The 18,283-nt window shown below is 67.5% G+C and overlaps 6 protein-coding genes across 6 annotated transcripts; 3 read left to right on the top strand and 3 right to left on the bottom strand.

Annotated features, from left to right (window-relative positions):
* Positions 1 to 3,834: 3,834 nt before the first annotated feature.
* Positions 3,835 to 5,268, top strand: PLICBS_005284 (aureobasidin resistance protein Aur1; the record flags this gene model as incomplete). The annotated part of the gene is made up of 2 exons (XM_018318958.1): positions 3,835 to 4,256; positions 4,311 to 5,268. 2 exons carry the CDS (start codon positions 3,835 to 3,837, stop codon positions 5,266 to 5,268), a joined length of 1,380 nt encoding a protein of 459 aa, XP_018181432.1.
* A 1,105-nt stretch (positions 5,269 to 6,373) lies between these two features.
* PLICBS_005285 (uncharacterized protein) lies at positions 6,374 to 7,726 on the bottom strand (the record flags this gene model as incomplete). Its single annotated transcript, XM_018318959.1, has 2 exons — positions 6,374 to 7,435; positions 7,538 to 7,726. 2 exons carry the CDS (start codon positions 7,724 to 7,726, stop codon positions 6,374 to 6,376), a joined length of 1,251 nt encoding a protein of 416 aa, XP_018181433.1.
* Positions 7,727 to 9,818: 2,092 nt separating this feature from the next.
* PLICBS_005286 (phosphatidylinositol-4-phosphate 5-kinase) lies at positions 9,819 to 12,674 on the top strand (the record flags this gene model as incomplete). Its single annotated transcript, XM_018318960.1, has 3 exons — positions 9,819 to 10,885; positions 10,932 to 11,910; positions 11,961 to 12,674. 3 exons carry the CDS (start codon positions 9,819 to 9,821, stop codon positions 12,672 to 12,674), a joined length of 2,760 nt encoding a protein of 919 aa, XP_018181434.1.
* A 349-nt stretch (positions 12,675 to 13,023) lies between these two features.
* On the bottom strand, positions 13,024 to 13,431 carry PLICBS_005287 (uncharacterized protein; the record flags this gene model as incomplete). Its single annotated transcript, XM_018318961.1, has 1 exon — positions 13,024 to 13,431. One exon carries the CDS (start codon positions 13,429 to 13,431, stop codon positions 13,024 to 13,026), a length of 408 nt encoding a protein of 135 aa, XP_018181435.1.
* Positions 13,432 to 14,028: 597 nt separating this feature from the next.
* PLICBS_005288 (uncharacterized protein) lies at positions 14,029 to 14,826 on the top strand (the record flags this gene model as incomplete). Its single annotated transcript, XM_018318962.1, has 2 exons — positions 14,029 to 14,279; positions 14,391 to 14,826. 2 exons carry the CDS (start codon positions 14,029 to 14,031, stop codon positions 14,824 to 14,826), a joined length of 687 nt encoding a protein of 228 aa, XP_018181436.1.
* Positions 14,827 to 15,052: 226 nt separating this feature from the next.
* On the bottom strand, positions 15,053 to 17,944 carry PLICBS_005289 (uncharacterized protein; the record flags this gene model as incomplete). Its single annotated transcript, XM_065600689.1, has 2 exons — positions 15,053 to 17,723; positions 17,799 to 17,944. 2 exons carry the CDS (start codon positions 17,942 to 17,944, stop codon positions 15,053 to 15,055), a joined length of 2,817 nt encoding a protein of 938 aa, XP_065456761.1.
* Between the last annotated feature and the right edge of the window lie 339 nt (positions 17,945 to 18,283).

Raw genomic sequence — 18,283 nt, forward strand, 5'->3', positions numbered from 1 at the left:
TCATCACCTCACCACCAGACAGTTGGGTCGGGAGGGCCATGGCGGCGCCGTCGACACACCAAGCGCTGCTGGGGCTTGGGGGGAATCCGGGTTTGGCGCGGCTGACGTGATCCTCCTGGGCACCTCGATTAATTCCCTTTGCCTCCGGCTCCTCTGTCGCGCCGGGGCCAGCGGTTGCTGGGCGCTGGGATGCTCGGGGGTCTTGGCGCTCGACGCCCCACCGTTTGGGATGGGCTGGGGGTTTCAATCCAGCGCCCTGCGTCTGGGCGCCGGCGCTGCGCTTGTCCTCCACGTCCACGTCGTCGTCCCCGTCGTCGTCGTCGTCGCCGTGCAGGCAGGCACCCGAGACCGAGGTACATCGGCGCCAGGTACCTGTACCTCGGCCGCGACGCCCCGTCAGTTTGCTGCTTGGCTTGGCCCGTCGCCCGCCCGCCGCGCCGCCGTCCGCAACGAAGTCGGCAGGTGTCTGGCGCTGCATGTCGTCATGCATCCCGCGTCCCATGACGCTCATGCGACTCTGGCGGCAGTGTGCTGTGCCGTGCTGTGCAGTGCATGCCCAGGATGGTCTGGTGGACGTCGGGCTGCCGAGTGAAAAGGGCCTCGGATCGGGCGGTCAGTCGAGGTCGCTTTGCCCATGGTCTCGCGGACATTGCCGCGCCGGACTTTGCGACCTGGGCTCACGGCCTCATGCCCCCGTTCGACACGGTACGGTTCGGTCCAGGATCCGCCGTGGCATCCATCCATCATCCATCCATCCTGGCCGTCTCCATGCTTGCTCCTCAAGCTCCCCCCGTCTGGCCCGCCTCCGTCCCGTCCAATTTCGCCGACCACTCACGCACGCGACCAGTGAGACGCGACCAGGGTCCCGGCGCCGGGGTTTAGGCCTGGCCGTCCCGCGAGATTGCACGTCGCACAAGTCTCGTGCGTTTTGGCCCGATTGTGCAGCGTCGTCGCGTGTGGGCAAGCAGACAAACGGACAGGCACACACGTCCAGAACGGTGCGTCGTGACCGGACCGTCGACTTTTCCATGGCCAAGAATACCCGCCCAGCGCCCCGTCCTGGGTGGCGCTCTCGCTCTCCGTCAGCGTGCCGTCGAGACCGAGTCCCACCCAGACGCGCCCGAGCTGCCCACTGCACGGTCGAGCGGCCGAGGCAGTGGACCTCGTCGCCCCGTCAGCGTCCGATGCTGCTGCTGTTGCTGCGGTGCTGTTGGTCCGTCAATGGACGATTCAGTCCGCTCCGCCGTCTCGTCTCGTCTCGTCTGCAGCTGCACCTCTGCTGTTGTGAGCTGCTGCTGCGAGCTGGAGCCCGGCACCACCACCACCGGATCGGTCGGAGAGCTCCCTCACCACCACGGCCAATGGCATCCGCGTCCACCGCACACCCGCGCAGCGCCTCGTGGCTTTGGGCGCGGCGGCGTCATTGGCCGTGAGGCGTCCGCATCGAGGTCGAGACGTTTCAGCTTCCCCAGGTTTTGGCGTCTGGCTCGCATTCCTCGTCTCCCTTGGCTGGCTGGCGCTGGCAGGCGTCGCGGGCGAGGATGGCGAGCTCGTGCGAGACACGTCCGTGCCACCGAGTCGGTCTGTGAGCTGGTGTTGAGGGCGCGCGCCGCCAGCCTGGGACCCAAGGGTCCTCTTGGTCCCTCTTGGATCCTCTTGGAGCCCCAGCATCCGGCGGCGCGAACGGCGGTCACGACGGTCACGACGGCCACGACGGGTCCCACGAGGGCCCAAGGCCGGCCCCGTCGCCCTCGTCCTCGTCATCGTCGGCGCCTTTCTTCGTCGCTGTCGAAGTCGGCCAGGCTGGCCATGGCTGTCGTGCAGCCCGCCATCGTGTGACGAGCCCCCTCGCTCGCGAATGGCACGCCGCGAGGTGGTGCAGGGCTGGTCACTGCCGGCAGCCCACATCAGTCGACTGATGCCGATGTGCGGTGAGGCAGACGCGATGGCCCCGGGCAGCCATGCCACAAGTTTGCCGTACCATGCCATGCCAGGCCACGCCTCTGTCATTGCCATGCCATGCCATGCCATGCCATTGCCATCCATGCCCGCCGCCGCCGTGACGGACGCCCGTGACGCCTGTGACTGCCGACGCCGCCCCTCTTTTCGCCCAGTCCGTCCAGCCAGCGCAGCCATGGCCAGCCCGCCGCGCCGGCCTGGAACGGCAGGATGGGCGCGGCGTCGCGACTCGGCATCCGCTAGCCTCCGTCGCCGCCATCACGCCCATGGCAAGGCCCATGACCCATGGGATGTCGATTGGACCGTGCGCGGGCCCGCAGCTGCTGCACGACGAGCAAGATTGAGATGGGCGGCTCTGCAATTGTCGCCAATTTTGGGGGCAGACTTTTCCGGTGCCGCTGCCGCTGCCGTCGCCGTCGCCGTCCGTCGCCGCCACGCGCAGTGACCGCCATTGACTTTGCTTTGATGACCTCCAAATGCGGCCGTCCTGCGTAGTGCCGTGCAGTGCAGCGCAGTCCACCATGATGCAGAGGCCTCCGGGCTGCGGCGGCGCGCTGTCTTTGAATGACGCAGCTCGCCCAACCAGCGCCCAGCCCGCACCCGTGCCAGCCCGAGGCTGCTTCTCCCTTGCCGCGAACATGTCTCGTCTCGCGATGCGCTCGCGGTGCATCTGCGATGCCTCGCATCAGGCGACCATGTCCACCTCCTCGGCCTCGACGGCACCCGCAGCGCAGCGGCCTCGCCCACGACGACGGCCAGCCGGGCTTCCACAACCCCCGACGCCTCCGCGCCAACCACACCGGGCCACGGCTGCTCCCACTGCAATTTCAGCCACGATCCGCTATCCAGGGCTGGCCTAAGCCCAATCAGGCCCAGCGGCGCTCGATTTTTCGTGCAATTTTTTCGCCCATCAAAGTCTGACGGCGGGTACAAGCCGCCCCCGTACCGGTACCGCCCAGCCGCAGCATCCGGCGTTGCGCCTGGGGCTGGGCTGCTGCCCCCTCGCGCGCGCGCGGCGGGCGGCCAGCGCAGACAGCGTAGCGCAGCGGTGCGTTGCGCCAGGCCCAGTTCAGCGAGCCCACGGAGGGTACCTGCCGGGGCGGGCGCTGTTGGCTTTTTTCATTGCGCTGACGGGCGGAGGGTTCCAGCGGCCGACAGCGCCAAGCCCCAATCGCAGCAGAGCCCAGCAGAGGGTCCCGCCCGCGTACGTGTGCGGTGAGGGCGCCTCGGGAAGTCCCCAAAGCCCGCTGTGCAGCGTCTGCCCTGCCCTGCCTGCCTGCCCGCCCGCCTGCCTGGGTGGACTGTCATCATGGAACCCATCGGCCTGCTGCTCTCCCCCCCCCCCCTGGTGGATCGATTCACTCCCAATCTTACCCGCCTTCCTCCCTCATCCTGTGACAGCATCACTTCTTTCGCCTTTCCTCCTCCCTCACGCCTCCTTCTTCCCTCCTCTCCTCCACCCGCTCCCGTCGTCGCCGCCTTCCCGCCGCCCTTCCGCCCGCCCTCAACCCAGGCAGCCCAGCGCCTCGCTGCTCGGCCAAATCCGCGTGTGTGGCCTTGGTCCGCGACAACGTCCGACCCGACCAATACACACGTGCCCCCCTCCGACCGGCCGTCCGCAGCCCAGGCAGCGTGAGGCAGTGCACGATTGCGCCGTCCGCTTGGATTATGAGGTAGCATTTGGGTATCTCTTTTGGCATCATTTGGTCGCCCGACGACGACCGCCCTCGACGACGACAACGACGACGACGAGACGAGACGAAAACCACACGACCATTCGTCAATCACCGTACGGAGATTGGCCACCCCTGACATCAATCTGCTGAGCGTACGGCCATCAACCACGGCGTCGACCGTGGCTCCTCACGCCCCGCGATGAAGGACCTACCAGGCTCGCTCCCCGGCAAGCCGGTGCTCCCGTCGCTCTGGACCGAGAACCTCACCCTCGCCGTCCTCAACCGCCTGCCGAACCGCTACCATGTCGGCCGCCGGCGCATGCGCGCCAAGTCCAACACGGCGCGCAACGGCATGCCCGACATTACGAGTCTGGAGACGTCGTTTAGCTTCTGGGACGGCATCCGCGACCTGCAGAAGCACAAGTTCAAGCCGACGGACCTGCAGTACCTCTTCGTCGCCGGCCTCACCCTCTTCATGCTGTGGATCGCCCCGCCGGCGCCGACCATCAAGTTCTTTGCCCTCGTCGCCAGCGTCTGGGCGCTGCTCGTGCCCGCGACGCGGCAGTTTTTCCTGCCGTCGGTGACGATATGGGTGTGGTTGCTGTATTTCTTTTGTAGCCGGTAAGCCATCCCTGCTCATCCGCCCGCGCGATCCTCCTCGCTGACGCCGTCCAGGTTCATCCCCTACGACTATCGGCCGCACATCTGGGTGCGCGTGCTGCCCGCGCTGGAAAACGTCCTCTACGGCGCCAACCTCTCCAACATCCTCTCCGCCCACAAGCACGCCGTGCTCGACATCCTGGCGTGGCTGCCGTACGGCATCATGCACTTTGGGGCGCCCGCCGTGTGCTCCCTGCTAATGTTTATTTTCGCCGCGCCCGGGACGCTGCCCGTGTTTGCGCGGTCGTTTGGCTGGATGAGCATCCTCGGCGTGACGATACAGCTCGTCTTCCCCTGCACGCCGCCGTGGTACGAGAACGAGCACGGCCTGGTCCCCGCCGCCTACGGCATGCCCGGGTCGCCGGCCGGCCTGGCGCGCGTCGACGAAATCTTTGGCATCGACCTGTACACGACCAACTTCACGGCGGCGCCGCTGCCGTTCGGTGCGTTCCCGTCGCTGCACGGCGGGTACGCGGTGCTCGAGGCGCTCTTCATGAGCCACTGCTTCCCGCAGTTCCGCGTCTTCTTCATCGCGTACGCCGGCTGGATCTGGTGGGCGACCATGTACCTGAGCCACCACTACGCCATCGACCTCGTGGGCGGCGGCCTCATCGGCATGGCCTTTTACTACACGGCGCGCGCGCGGTGGCTGCCGCGGCGCCAGGCCGACAAGATGACGCGGTGGGACTACGACTACGTCGAGGTGGGCGACCGCCACCGCGCCGCCGACGAGGAGCTGGGCGGGCAGTACTTTAGCCTCGGGCTCCTCGAGCACCGCCGCGCCAGCTCGAGCGACGGCTGGACCCTCGGCAGCAGCTCCAGCTACAGCTCGAGCAGCGGCACCGTGAGCCCGACCATCTCGGAGGGCCCGCCGGGCATGCTGCTCGTCGACATGGAGAGCAACGGCCAGCTGTGGGACGGCAACGCGGCGCCGCGCGACGTCGAGCTGAGCGAGGTGGTGGTGATGCGGTAGCACGGGCGTGCCGCCGACGCCGACACCGCCGACGCCGCCGCGAGCCGAGCCGCGGCCTGACGACATTAAGCTTCTTGGTATTTACATTCTTCAACACCCCTATTCATCTTGGCATCATCGGCACAGCGAACTGGCGCACATTGTGGTATTTATGCGACGCCACGCCTCCGGGGAGGTGGCCGCGGCCCGCCCGGGTGTCGCGGCGGTCGACTTAATGGATATTTCGGGAGGGGGGGGCGTGGACACGTACTGCATTGGCCGGGCCCCGGGGTGGGCGTGGAAACGATAGAGTACGTAATGTGTATAACAACGGGACGGGGAAGGGGGTCATCGTGCATGTGTGCATATGGGAAATGCACCGATACGCTCGCTAGAGCCGGCCTGGTCGGGGGGAAAGGCGCTCTCGGATGGGATCTTTAACTGCTGGGTTTTTGCCGCCCGCGAGGGGGGTAATGATGACGGAGGTGGGTGAGCAGGCGGGAATCCAGTGCCACTCGCTAGACTAGATGGTAGAGCAATGACGACAAGTCAATGACAGGCTGAAGAGTGAGACTGCGTGTGATGTGGGTGGGCGATGGGGTTGGCGATGGATTGCCAATGGTGTGTTGTGGTTCAGTCCGTTGGCTTGACCAGATGCCAGGGTAGCGCCATCTCAACGGCGGCATGTCAACAGCGGCACAGGCCTACGATGGAAGGACTTGATTCCGCCTGATGGGAGCGTTGCCTTGATGCTGGTCACAGCCTTGACGTTGTTCAAGCACACGACATGCACCAGTCGCGTCGCCAGATTGACTACACGGCTGAGCATTCATTCACAAGCGCACGCGCGGGCAAAACAAAGATAGATTTCATGGCACATTACAATCGTGTTGAAAAGGTATTCGGTATTGCCAAGCATATGCAAATGCGTCATCGTCCGTCCTCCCCAGCGCTAGGCAGTCTCGTCGCACGCTGCCTCTTCCTCCCAGCGCCAGGCAGTTCGTTGCACGCTGCCTCCTCCTCCCAGCGCCAGGCAGTTTTCGTTGCACGCTGCCTCCGTCTCCCACCCGCGGCAGAGGCCCGGCCGCAGCCAGCACGGCCGACACCCTCCGCGCGCGCATCTCGGCTACCTCGCCGGCGCGCTCCACAGCCCCTTGCTCGTCTGGACCACGCGGTTGCCCTGGTTCCCGGGCTGCAGCGCGGCCGGGACGCCCTCGGAGGCGGCGGCCGTGGTGGTGTTGCCCATGACGACGTCGTCGCCGTCGGGCTGCGTCGCGTAGCCGCTGTCGTCCTTGCCAAAATGGAGGGCGCCGTCGCTCCGTGGGGCCGGGGCGGCGGCGGCAGACCGGGGAGGCCCCGCGCGGGAGGGCTCGCCGGAGCGGGCGCCGTCCATGAGGTGCTGGGCCTCGCGCAGCTTGTTGATGGCGCGAACCGTGTCGATGGCGGCGTGCAGCGTGCGGCGGGCGTTGAAATTCTTCTTGATGGTGGGCAGCAGGTTCTCGCCGGCGCCGTCGGAGGGCGCCTGGCCGGCGACAAACGGGTGCTGCAGGGCCTCGTGTGCCGTGATGCGGCGCGTGTGGTCGATGGTGAGGCAGCGGCGGATAAAGTCCTTGGCGTGGGACGAGACGCCGCGCCAGTACTCCACCGGAGTAAAGCTGTAGTCGGCGTTGAGGATGGCCTGCATCTCCTCAAAGTCGGAGTCGCGGTCAAACGGGGTGTAGCCGCACAGCAAAAAGTAAGTGATGACGCCGAGGGCCCACAGGTCGACGGGCTTGCCGTGGCCCGTCTTCTTGAAGATCTCGGGGGCCATGTAGCCGGGGGTGCCGCAGGTGGTGGTGAGGACGTGGAAGCGCTCCTCGTCCATGATGCGCGAGAGGCCAAAGTCGGCGATGAGCAGGTCGGCGTTGTCCTCGGGGGTGCGGAACAGCAGGTTCTCGGGCTTGAGGTCGCGGTGGACGATGCCGTGGTCGTGCAGGTAGGCGACGGCCGAGAGGGTCGCGCGGATCAGGTCGGCGGCGTCGGACTCGTAGTAGGACCCCTTGCGGCAGATGCGGTCGAAGAGCTCGCCGCCGAGGGCCAGGTCGGTGACGAGGTAGAGGTTGTTCATGGTCTCGAAGTAGTCGACGAGGGTGAGGATGTTTTGGTGGCCCATGGAGACTTTTTTGAGCACGGCGATTTCGTTGCGCACCTGCGTCTGTGGTCAGCGCCTTTTTCCCGTCTACGTCTGCGTTTCTGTCCGCATCTGCGTCCGTCCATCCTGCGCCTGCATCTGCATCCGGGTCCCACCCACCATGTGCTCGCGCCCGGCCATGAGGCGCTTGTTGATGACCTTGGCGGCGTAGTAGCGCCCCGTGTCGATGTGCACGCACTCCTTGACCACCGAGTACGAGCCCGCGCCGAGCGTCTTGCCCACCTTGTACCGGCAGGGCTGGATCTGCGGCGCCTGCGCCTGCGCCGGCTGCTGCTTCTGGCCGTCCATGGCGCTGTCGGCCGAGGCGGAGGCGGGGGCGGGAGGCGCCTGTCCGTGGGGTCAAGGGCAGATGGGCCCGCGCTGGAGCGAGTTGCCGGGCAGTGTCTGTGGTCTGCGGTGTCGGGGTCGATGCGCCGGGCGGACGTGATGCGGTCGCGGGCCGGTGATGTCGCTGCGAGGTTGTGGGGGAGCGAGGTGAGGTTCAGCTGCGTGGTAAGCTGAAGGTGGGGCTGCATTCCGTGAGGTGGGCGTTGGTGTCGGGCCTTGGCGGGAGCACATGCGGCTCCGTCGGCGGGTGCTGGGCCATGAACTTTGACAGTGCGGTGCCCGCGAGAGAGACGGCTTCCAGTGACTTGCTCAGACCGCGACAGTCAACCACCAGCGTCCCTCGAGGCAGCGTCCGGAGATCCATGGATGTCTGTAGATTTAGATTCCAGATTGTGTTGTTCCCAGCTGTCGCCCTTCACATGCGAGCTACCCTAGACAGATCTTGCACTGCAATCTACATGAAACCTCGCCGACAGCTTCCACTGCGTCGTGTCTACCAGATATCCGGCATGATGGCCAGCTCGTTTCTCAATTGACCGTTCGCCTGCGGCATGACGTTGCGTGACGCTGCGCTGCCCGACATGGCGCTGCTATTGTCGCAGCGCCGCTTCAAACCTCACCCGCACAAAGCAAAACGTATCAGAGCTCGGACAGGCACGTCTGTCCAGGCGGGCCTGGCCTGCGGCATTGAAACACCTGCTGGACCCAGCCAGAGCCTGCTCTACTGTACTACACTTTGTCGGTGGTGTCCCGTGGCTCCCAGCGGCTCAAGACCCAAGACGGCTGAGACCCAAGATGGCTCCGCAGCGTGTGTTCCACTGCGGCGGTGACGACATGCCCTCGACGCACCCTCTAGGCCAGCGACCGCCGTGTTGCGCAAGCAGGGCCGTCTCGGGCCGCTCGCTGCCAAGGCGACAGCAAACCGCATGACGCAAAGCCGTCAATGCACCCGTGCGCGCGCCAGACGTCGCGCTGGAGGCGGGCGCTCGTATAGCGACAGAAACCGCACACGCAGCGGTGGCATGAGGCTCAGGCTCGAGGCATGAGACAGCGGGAGCCCTGTCACCGCCGTGGCTGAGTCGTCGCCCGGCCGCGGGATGCACGTGGCGGGCCCTGACGATGGTTTCTTTTCGGGCGCATCGTCATCACCCGCTCCCGTGCGGTTTCGCCGCGACGCCCAGGGCCCGGCTCGTGACGCGCTGCGACTGTCAGGGAGCGGTGCCTTGACGTCGAGTCGGCTCGCGGACCACCGCGTGCGTGGCAGCAGCAATTGGGCCAGGGATCGTAAGCACGAAGCTCCAGCTTCCAGTTGACGTCGAGCACCACACCCGAGCGCTCAGTGGTGTGGTGACCCCCTTTCAGCGTGCCCCCCCGCCGGCTCAGCCCAGTCGCCAGCATCCGGTATCGAGGCCCACCGCCCGGCGCACCGCCAATCCCACGGCACGCATGTCGCGGCGCCACAGGGGGATGGGCGACTGCCAGTGGGCGCCGCAGCCCCCTGCTGCCGGCCAAGCCTCGTTGCAATTTCGTCTGCGCTGGAGCTGCGCTGACCCCAATCCAATGGAACTGCAACCCGGGACGCCGCCCAGCCAGCCATCCTGCACCCAGCCAACGGCCTGCCCGAGCGACTTCATCGACACTTTCCGAGCCCAAACCTGTCACGACCCCGACGCCGTCCCATCGCCATCGCCATCGTCATCAGCATCATCACGGCGGAGAACCCGGGGGGCCCGCTGCTTCGGTCGCTCACTCGCTCGCTCGACACCGCCTCTGCCGCCCGTCCCCCGTCCACGCCCCCACCGCCCAGTCCAATTCAACGCTCGCCCGGATTGTCGTCACCCCCGTTGCTGCCGCCGCGCATCGATGTAGTGCGCCTGGCCGGCCCTCTGGATGCTGTAGCCGCCATCTGGAGACTGCGCCGCCGTCTCTCGCTCCCACGGGGCCCAATCTGGACGTCACCTCACCGCCCGAGCCTCGTCCATCTATCGGTAACGGGCTCCCTCCTGAACCACCCAGCAACAAACGGGGCCCGGCAGCATTCGACGGCTGCGAGATGCCCTCGTTCCTCAGCGACACGCCCTTCTCCGACGTCGACGTCCTCGATCTCGACCCCGACAACCGCTTCGGGCTCGACGGCAAGAAGGCGGCCAATGGGGGCCCCGTCGGCCACGGTCGCTCAGGCATAGTCAATGGGAGCTACGACGAGGGCTCGACCCTGTCCACGCGCGACTCGGACGTCTCGGAGACGACCCCCGTGCCCGTCAGCAACGGCAACGGGACCCGGCCGACGAGCATGAGCTCGACCAACGACCACAGCGTCTTTGCCGACGCCGACGACGCGCTGGATGCGACGCCCAGGGCCCGGCCGGTCAACGGCCTCAACGGGCTCAACGGATCCATGGTCCTCCCCGACCGGACCGCGCCCCGGCCGCCAGCCGACCCCAACCACCATGAACAACACCACGACGGCCGCGAGTCGCTCGAGGGCCCGGCGACGCCGCGCAAGAGCCTGCCGGCCTCGCAGTCGGAGCAGCGGCCCGCCGAGCAGCACTCCGAGCAGCACTCCCCGACCGGCAAGACCTCTCCGCACCGCTTCTCGTCACCCCCCGCGTACCACCCCGTCCCCAACCCGCTCTCCACCTCGCCGTCGGGCCACCTGCAGCCGCCGTCGTCCCTCAAGCAGAGGCACACGCTCGAGGTGCCCAAGCTGCCCCCGGGGCGGCAGTCCAAGGACGGGCTCGACGCGCACGCCAGCGGCCGCTTCTCGCCCAGCGTCGCGGGCTCCACGGGGACGCGGCGGGCCTCGCTGAACCTGGTGCGCAGGACGACGCGCTCGATGCAGTCGGACGCGCCGCGGGACGAGATTGTCCCCGACGAGGACGCCCTGCGGTGGGCCGAGGCGTACCGGCAGAAGCGGGCCAGCAAGCGCAAGCGCAAGGAGGAGGAGGACGACGACCGCGTGCTGGTCGGCACAAAGGTCGACGAGAGCCACGCCAACTGGGTCACCGCGTATAACATGCTGACGGGGATCCGCGTGTCGGTGTCGCGGACCAACGCCAAGCTCGACCGCGAGCTGACGCCGGCCGACTTTGACGCCAAGCAAAAGTCGACGTTTGACATGTACGTGCCCCTGCCCCCGGCCGAGTGTCCCCCGCTGACCAGACAGAACCGGCAACGAGCTCGTGCCGTCGGCCAAGTACGACTTCAAGTTCAAAGACTACGCGCCGTGGGTCTTTCGCCGGCTGCGCTCCCTCTTCCGCCTCGACCCGGCCGACTACCTCATGTCGCTGACGGGCAAGTACATACTTTCGGAGCTGGGGTCGCCCGGCAAGAGCGGCAGCTTCTTTTACTTTTCCAGAGATTACAAGTACATCATCAAGACGATCCACCACGCGGAGCACAAGTTCCTGCGCAAGGTCCTGCGCGAGTACTACGACCACGTGCAGCAGAACCCCAACACGCTGCTGTCGCAGTTTTACGGGCTGCACCGCGTCAAGATGCCGTACGGCAAGAAGATTCACTTTGTCGTCATGAACAACCTGTTCCCGCCGCACCGGGACATCCACACGACGTTTGACCTCAAGGGCTCGACGGTCGGGCGCGACTACAGAGAAGACGACCTGGCCAAGAACCCGCGGGCGACGCTCAAGGACCTCAACTGGCTGCGGCGGCAGCAGCACCTCGAGCTGGGGATCCAGAAGAAGCGCATGTTCCTCGAGCAGCTGCAGCGCGACGTGGTGCTGCTCAAGCGGCTGCAGATCATGGACTACTCGCTGCTCATCGGCATCCACGACCTGTCGCGGGGCAACGAGGAGAACCTGCGCGGCAAGACGCTGCAGGTCTTCAACCCGGGCGGCGAAAAGGCGCCCGGCGCCGTCGACGACGACCCGCAGACGGGGCTGCTGCGCACGCCGTCCAAGCTCGAGAGCGTGCGCAAGGCCCGCGAGCTGCGCCAGATGATCCGGCAGGAGCGGCCGGTGCCCATGGGCCAGGCGCTCGACCAGATGCCCGACGAGCTCGAGGAGGGCCACGCGCGCGCGGGCTTCGTGTTCAACCAGGACGACGGGGGGTTCCGGGCGACGCACGAGGACAACTCGCCGGCCGACGAGATTTACTACCTGGGCGTCATTGACTGCCTGACCCACGTGAGTGCGCCATGCCCACCCGACGGGGTGCCGTTGCTAACCCGCCGCAGTACGGAATGATCAAGAAGATTGAGCACTTCTGGAAGGGCCTGTCCCACGACCGCACGCAAATCTCAGCGCTGCCCCCGGAGCAGTACGGAGACCGCTTCTACAACTTTGTCGAGGGCATCACCATGTCGGCCGAGGAGGCGCGGCGCGAGGCGCAGCGGAGGGACCGCGAGGCCGTCGAGGCGGCCGAGGCGCCGCACCGCAGCTCGACGCAGCGCCACCACGGCATCCCGCCCATGCCGGACCACCAGCCGCCCGCGGTGCCGTCGGGGCCGCGCTCGCCCGAGGCGCGGGAGACTGTGGAGATGGCCAACCGGGAGGCGCGCAAGTCGGTCATGGGCGGCGCGTCGGAGCGCGAGGTGCCGGACCGCACGCTGCGGACCAACGCGCCCGACAAGCGCGAGCCGCCGCAGCACGAGCCGGTGCTGCCGATCGTCGAGGAGACCGGCGAGCAGCGCAGCGACGCCGACGAGGCGCGGGACTACGTGCCGCCGCCGCCCACGGGGCCGCCGCCGCCGACGCCGCCCAAGCGCGAGGCCCCGCCGCGGCCCGACGGGTCGGACAGCGGGTACGGGGGCAACAGCAACGGCACCGTCAGCCGCGACAACTCGCTCAGCTACGCGCGGTCGCCGCGGAGCAAGGACAGCCTCAACAAGAACCTGCCGCCCCTGCCCCAGGGCGAGACGCAGGACAGCGGGGTGCGGATGGCGGCCTAGGTGGCGTCGACCATGACGTGCCTGTGCCTGGCGGAGTGAGTACAGTACGCCTCGGGCCCGTACGACGGGCGAGGCCCGAGATGCGCGGGGACCACATCTCACGACTAATGGGGGTGGAGTGCGGCCACGACGCCGCGGCGGAGGAACGGTGTGCCTTTTCTTGTCCCAACATGGATGATACCACGCATCGGCTAGCATGCATGCAGTGTCTGCACTCTTTACATTTCATATGTCTCCTTGTTCATTTGGACGAGCGAAAGTCGGTATCTTAGACAATGGTAGATATGAGTGCGTTGTGATACATGGTGGTACATGATGATACAGTGTGAGGTCTAGCCTGTGCATGTTGCTACCTCCGCTTCTGGTCCAGCATGCCCTGGATGTCGTCGCGGCCCTTGCCCTTTTCCGCGGCGCCGCCGTCGGGCGCAAAGCTCGTCGACACCTCCATCTCCTGGGCGCCCTGGCGGCGCAGCTCCTCGAGGCGGCGCTTCTTCTGGACGTCGGCGACGCGCCACTGCTTAAAGTACTTGACCCAGGCGGCGGCGCAGTCGCGCTCAAAGTCGGCCGACTCGCGGGGGCAGGCGCGGGCGGCCTTGGAGGCGTCCTTGGTGGCGTCGAGGATGGAGTGCGCGTCGAGGCAGGCAAAGTAGGCGTCGCGCGAGGCCCAGCACTGGAGGCGCTCGGCGCGCGTGGGGATGGCGTCGCCGGAGCGGATGGCGTCGGCGCGCGAGTCGGAGGAGAAGGGCCACCAGCCCATGGTGGATGTGCAGAGGACGAGGTGAAGAGCTCCGGGTGATGGGGTGAGGCTCAGGCCGGGCGGCGTGGATTCGGCGGGCGTCGATGCAGCGTCGATGCAGAGCCGAGTCGGTATGGGCGGGCGAGGATTCAGCGAGCGTCGATGCAGCGGCGATGTAGCGTGGGCGGGCGTGCAGTCGGCGGTCGTCGAGATGTTAGGTTCTCGCCAGTTGAAGATCGGTCGTCGTCCGTGGAGCTGCGCAGCTCCATCAATTCCCGTCGTTCTGCGAATCCGATGACGCCGCGGCAGAATCGGGCGGTGTGCCCCTTTCCGCTCCCTGGGCCAGCCACCTCCAACCACTGGCCGGCACTGCAACGCCCCGGGTGCAAGCTGTCCCGGACACTCCCCGTCCCGTCGCCTGAGGCGAGCTTCCACCATCCTTCTGGCGCCCTCCACTCTCGACTCCCCATCACCATCATCTCCCCGTGGCGTGACGCCTGGCCGCACACGACGCACACATAGCTCGAACCGCGACGCCCACCTCACCCTCGACAACCCGGCGATGCGATAACCCCCCCAACACATCCAAAGCCGCGCATCAGACGTCGTTGAGCTGCGATGCCGCGACGCAGACGCCCGCCGCGCGCTGGCGCCCTCTCGGAGCTGCAGCCCCTGCGCATCGCCTCCCAGATTGCCCTCCTGCAGGTGCTCTACTACGTCGCCGCCGTTGTGTTCCTGCTCTTCACGGCGCTCGTTGCCGGCCTGCCGTTTGGCCTCAACATGCTGCTCGGCTGGGATGCCGTCCGGGGCGACACTACGACCGGCTGGTTGCTGGCCTTTGTGTGGCTGCTCGATGGCGGCCTGTGCATGTACGTTTCCTCAACCTCCGCCCCCGTCCCGTCCCGTCCCCGTCCCCTATCTACGGATCTGCCACTCTGCTGGCGATGGGCTGCACTCCATAGCATCGCTGACACCACCAGGGCCGTCGCCATCGTCGTCCTCATCGCCCGCAGCAAGCTCGTCCCCGACTTCGCCCTGACCATCCACTTCCTCCACCTGCTCGCCACGACGCTCTACACGCGCTCCCTGCCCCGCCACGCCATGTGGTGGGCCACCATGCTCGCGTCCTCGGCGCTCGCCGTCGCCGCCGGCACCTGGGGCTGCCGCTACCGCGAGCTGCAGCCCGTCTTCTTCGGCGGCGGGCGCATCCTGGGCTCGGGCGGCGGCGCGGCACCCCCTGCGAGCGGCACCGCAGACGACGACGACGACGATGGCGACGTCGACGTGGAGGCTGGCGAGGGCGGCGACGGCACGCCCGAGGACGCAGACGCAGGGTTCACGCGCGGCAGGGGGAGAGGCCGCGGCAGGGACGGCGCGGGCGAGTACGAAATGGTGCAGATGCAAAAGGCGGCCTGAGGATCGAGGTCGAGGTCGAAACAGCGGCATTGCTCGGCGTTTGGGATGTGTACATTAGCGGGCCAGCGGCGCCGTGGCCTGCAACATAGACGACGTCCGCTCATGGGCCGTCACGCAGCGAAAACTCATATAGCATGGATTTCCATCACGGGCCCACGCGGCCTCACGGTATTGTTCTAAATCGTTACATGGGCGCTCCCAGTCTTCCCAGACGCCGTGTTGTACACTATGCCCCGGCCACCACGGCCAGGCCCTCGTAGATGGCCTTTTTCACCTCGTACATGGTGCTCCTCCGTCCTGACACCGGGATGCCCACCGACTCCACCTCGACGCGCCCCTCGGCCGTCTTCCTCACGGACACGGCGCCGTCGATGACGAGCGTGCCCTCGCCGCGAAACTCGGCTGCGTGGCCGGAGCTCTGCATGGCGCGCCGCAGGTCCGCGAGGCGCAGGTCGCCCACGTGCAGCGGCCGGGCCGCCGTGCGCGCCGCGGCGAGCAGGTTCGCGGGCACCACGTCGAGCACCGGCAGCGGGCCCGACGCCGGCGTCGCGAGGGTGACGGCCGTGGACTGCTCCGTCTTTTGGCGCTTGGCGGGCGACGACTCGTCGTGCTGGTCGGCCCCGTCTGGCGCCGACGCTGCTGCTGCTGCTGCGGCGGCGGCGAGCAGCTGGCCGCTGATGGTGACGATGCCGAGGCCGCGCACGTTTTGCCACTTGAGCTTCTTGACGAGCGGGTCGGCCAGCTTGACGACCCAGGCGTTGGTGTCTACGCTGGCGTCGACCCAGGCGCCCACCTCGGGGGTGAAGACGTCGGCGCCGCCCAGAGCCGCGCGGCAGTCGGCGGCCAGCGCCATGGTCTCGTCGCGGTTGCCGGCCACGAGAATCAGCTTGCGCGGCTGGATCAGCGGGATGAGCATGTCGAGGCTGCGCTTGTCGTGCAGGCCGCCAAAGTCGACGAAGCCGATGCGCAGGTTGGCCGTGACCGTCTCGGAGGCGTAGACCAGCTTGGACGGCCCCGCCGGCTCCTCCGGCTCGGCGTCGTCGGCCACGTCCAGCTCGTCGTGCTCGAAGCCGTCGGCCGAGACCGCGTCGGCGTCGTCGGCCTGCTTGGGCGGCGCGCGCTTGCCGGGCCCGGCCTTGGCCACGTCGTCCCACTTGCGCTTCTTGCCGAGCTTGTCGTCCTCGGCGGCCACGTTGGCGTCGGCGTGGTCCTCGTCCTTTTCCTCGGCGCGCAGGTAGTCCTCGGGGCGGATCAGCTCGCCAAAGTCGTCGGTGCGCTTCCGCCGGATGGCCATGGGGAACGAGCGCTCGCGGCCCTTTTTGCCCCGCGGGTCAAAGTCGTAGACGCCCCGCTTCTTGATGAGCACGTTGATGCCGAGGTCCTCGTCCTTGAGCACCACGTTTTTGCGGCCGGCCTGGCCCAGCGTGGCCGACACCGTGAGGGCCTTACCCTGCTGCTGGTCGTCGTCGTCCTCCGAGTCGGATGAAGATTCCGATGAGGCGTCGTCGACGTCGGCCGCGGGCTCCACGGCGGTGCCCGCCTGCTGCGTGGCCTGGAGCTGCCGCTGCGTGGCGAGCCACTGCTGGTACACGGCGAGCTCCTCGCCCTCGAGGGGCTGCCGGCCCGCCTCCTTGATCTCGAGCTCGCGCCCGCCGCCGTAGACGGTCTCGAGGCTGTCGCCGCCGCCCGTCTGCTCGACCGACACGCCGTCCCTCCTCTCCTTGTACCATTCCCACAGCGTGCGCGCGACCGAGGGCGCGGCGCCGTCGACCATGCTCGGCCGGTCCGTCAGGATGACGAGGTTCTTGGTGTCCGCGGCGAGGCCCCGCAGCAGGTCCTTGGAGAAGCCCCATTCCATGCTCGTGTCGCTGGCGAGGATGACGCGGCCGCCTTCTTCCGCCGCCTGGCCCAGCAGCTTGGAGATTTGCGCCTTGCGCTCGAGCAGGCGCAGGTACTTGAAGTCAAACGGGCCGCCCTCCTTCTTGTCGCCGGCGCCATTGACCCTCCGCTGTCCCTCGGCAAACGCCTCGAACTCTTGGACAATGTTGTTGTCCATCCACTCGAGCATGCTCCGGGCGTAGCGCATGGTGCTCGACATGCTGCGGCCGGCCAGGTACAGCTTGGCCGCGCCGAGGGATCCCCCCTGCGACGCGTCTGCGCGCCACGCGTGCTCCAGCAGGTACGACATCTCGAGGACGCGGGCGCTCGAGTCGACGGGGATGAGGACGGTGCCGCCCTTGGCGACGCACGACTTGATCATCTCGACCAGGTGCTCGTCGCGCTTGGCGCGGCCGCCCGCCTGCGCGCCGCGGCTGCTGCAGATGAGGGCGGTGGGCTTGCGCAGCTGCTCGATGACCTCGGCGCCGCCGCCGCCCGCGCCGCCCAGCCAGGCCGCGCCGGCAAAGACATTCTCGCGCGCCTGGTTCCAGTCGACGGCGTAGACGATGGACTCGAGCCCGTGCTGGATGTGCCAGATGGTGCCGCCCAGCGTGTGGCCCGAGTTGTACGCGGTGATGGTCAGGCCGTTGAGCGGCGGCGAAAAGGGCGAGGGTATGGGTTGGTGCGGCTGCGAGTACTTGAGGGGCTGGATGAGGGAAAAGTAACGCGCAATCTCGTCGGGGGTGGGCGACTGCAGCAAGAGGTTGTGCGCGGCGGTGGCGGTCTGGGAGTAGGCGTAGGCGACGTCGGAGAGGGAGCTCTGGCGGATGGTGGTGGCGGCGGCGGGCGTCGAGGAGTAGAGGTCCTGCGTGAGGGAGCGGCCGAGGTCGATGACGGGGCGCGTCGCGTAGGCGGGGATGCGCGTGAAGAGGGGAAAGTTCTTGCAGCAGTGGACGTAGGCGGCGAGGTGGGAGGCGGTCGCGTGGGTGAGGAGGACGAGGGAGAGCGTCGGTATCTGCCTGCAGGGGGATCAGCAGTCTGCTGCTGCGGAGGCGCCGACGGACGCCGGGCCGCGAAGCAACTGGGACACCAACTTTTCGAGCTCCTCGAGCTTGTGCACGTCAAACGAGTCGTCCCAGCCCAGGTCGACGAGCACCTTGACGCCGCCGTCGAGCTCGAGCAGCGACTGCGAGGCCGTCGACTCGGACAGGGCGCCCTGGAGCGGGCAAAAGGTGAACATGGCGGGCGTCAGGGCGTGGCCATGCTCCGCCGGGGTGCGGGAGTGCCGAATGCGCGGTCGCTGTGCTCGCGTCGTCTGCGGATCGTGGATCGTGGTGTGCCGTCGGCGTCTGGCGTGCAAACGCGATGCATGAAGCTCCCAGGCCAGCGGTTGATTGTCCAGCCGGATCGGCACAACAATGTCGCGAGCCGCCAGCCAACGCCGGCAAGCCACCGCGCCGCGGACCGCCTACCCTACACCCGGCACTCGCCCCAAGCGGCGGCTCCCCGCAATCGCCTGGCCTCACCCGACAAGCTATCGGGATCCGCGCGGGGCTTGCTTGGCTTGATCGATCCGCGG

The sequence above is a fragment of the Purpureocillium lilacinum genome (assembly GCF_023168085.1).
Source record: "Purpureocillium lilacinum CBS 284.36 DNA, scaffold_4, whole genome shotgun sequence".
In the NCBI taxonomy this organism is placed as follows: Eukaryota; Fungi; Ascomycota; class Sordariomycetes; order Hypocreales; family Ophiocordycipitaceae; genus Purpureocillium; species Purpureocillium lilacinum.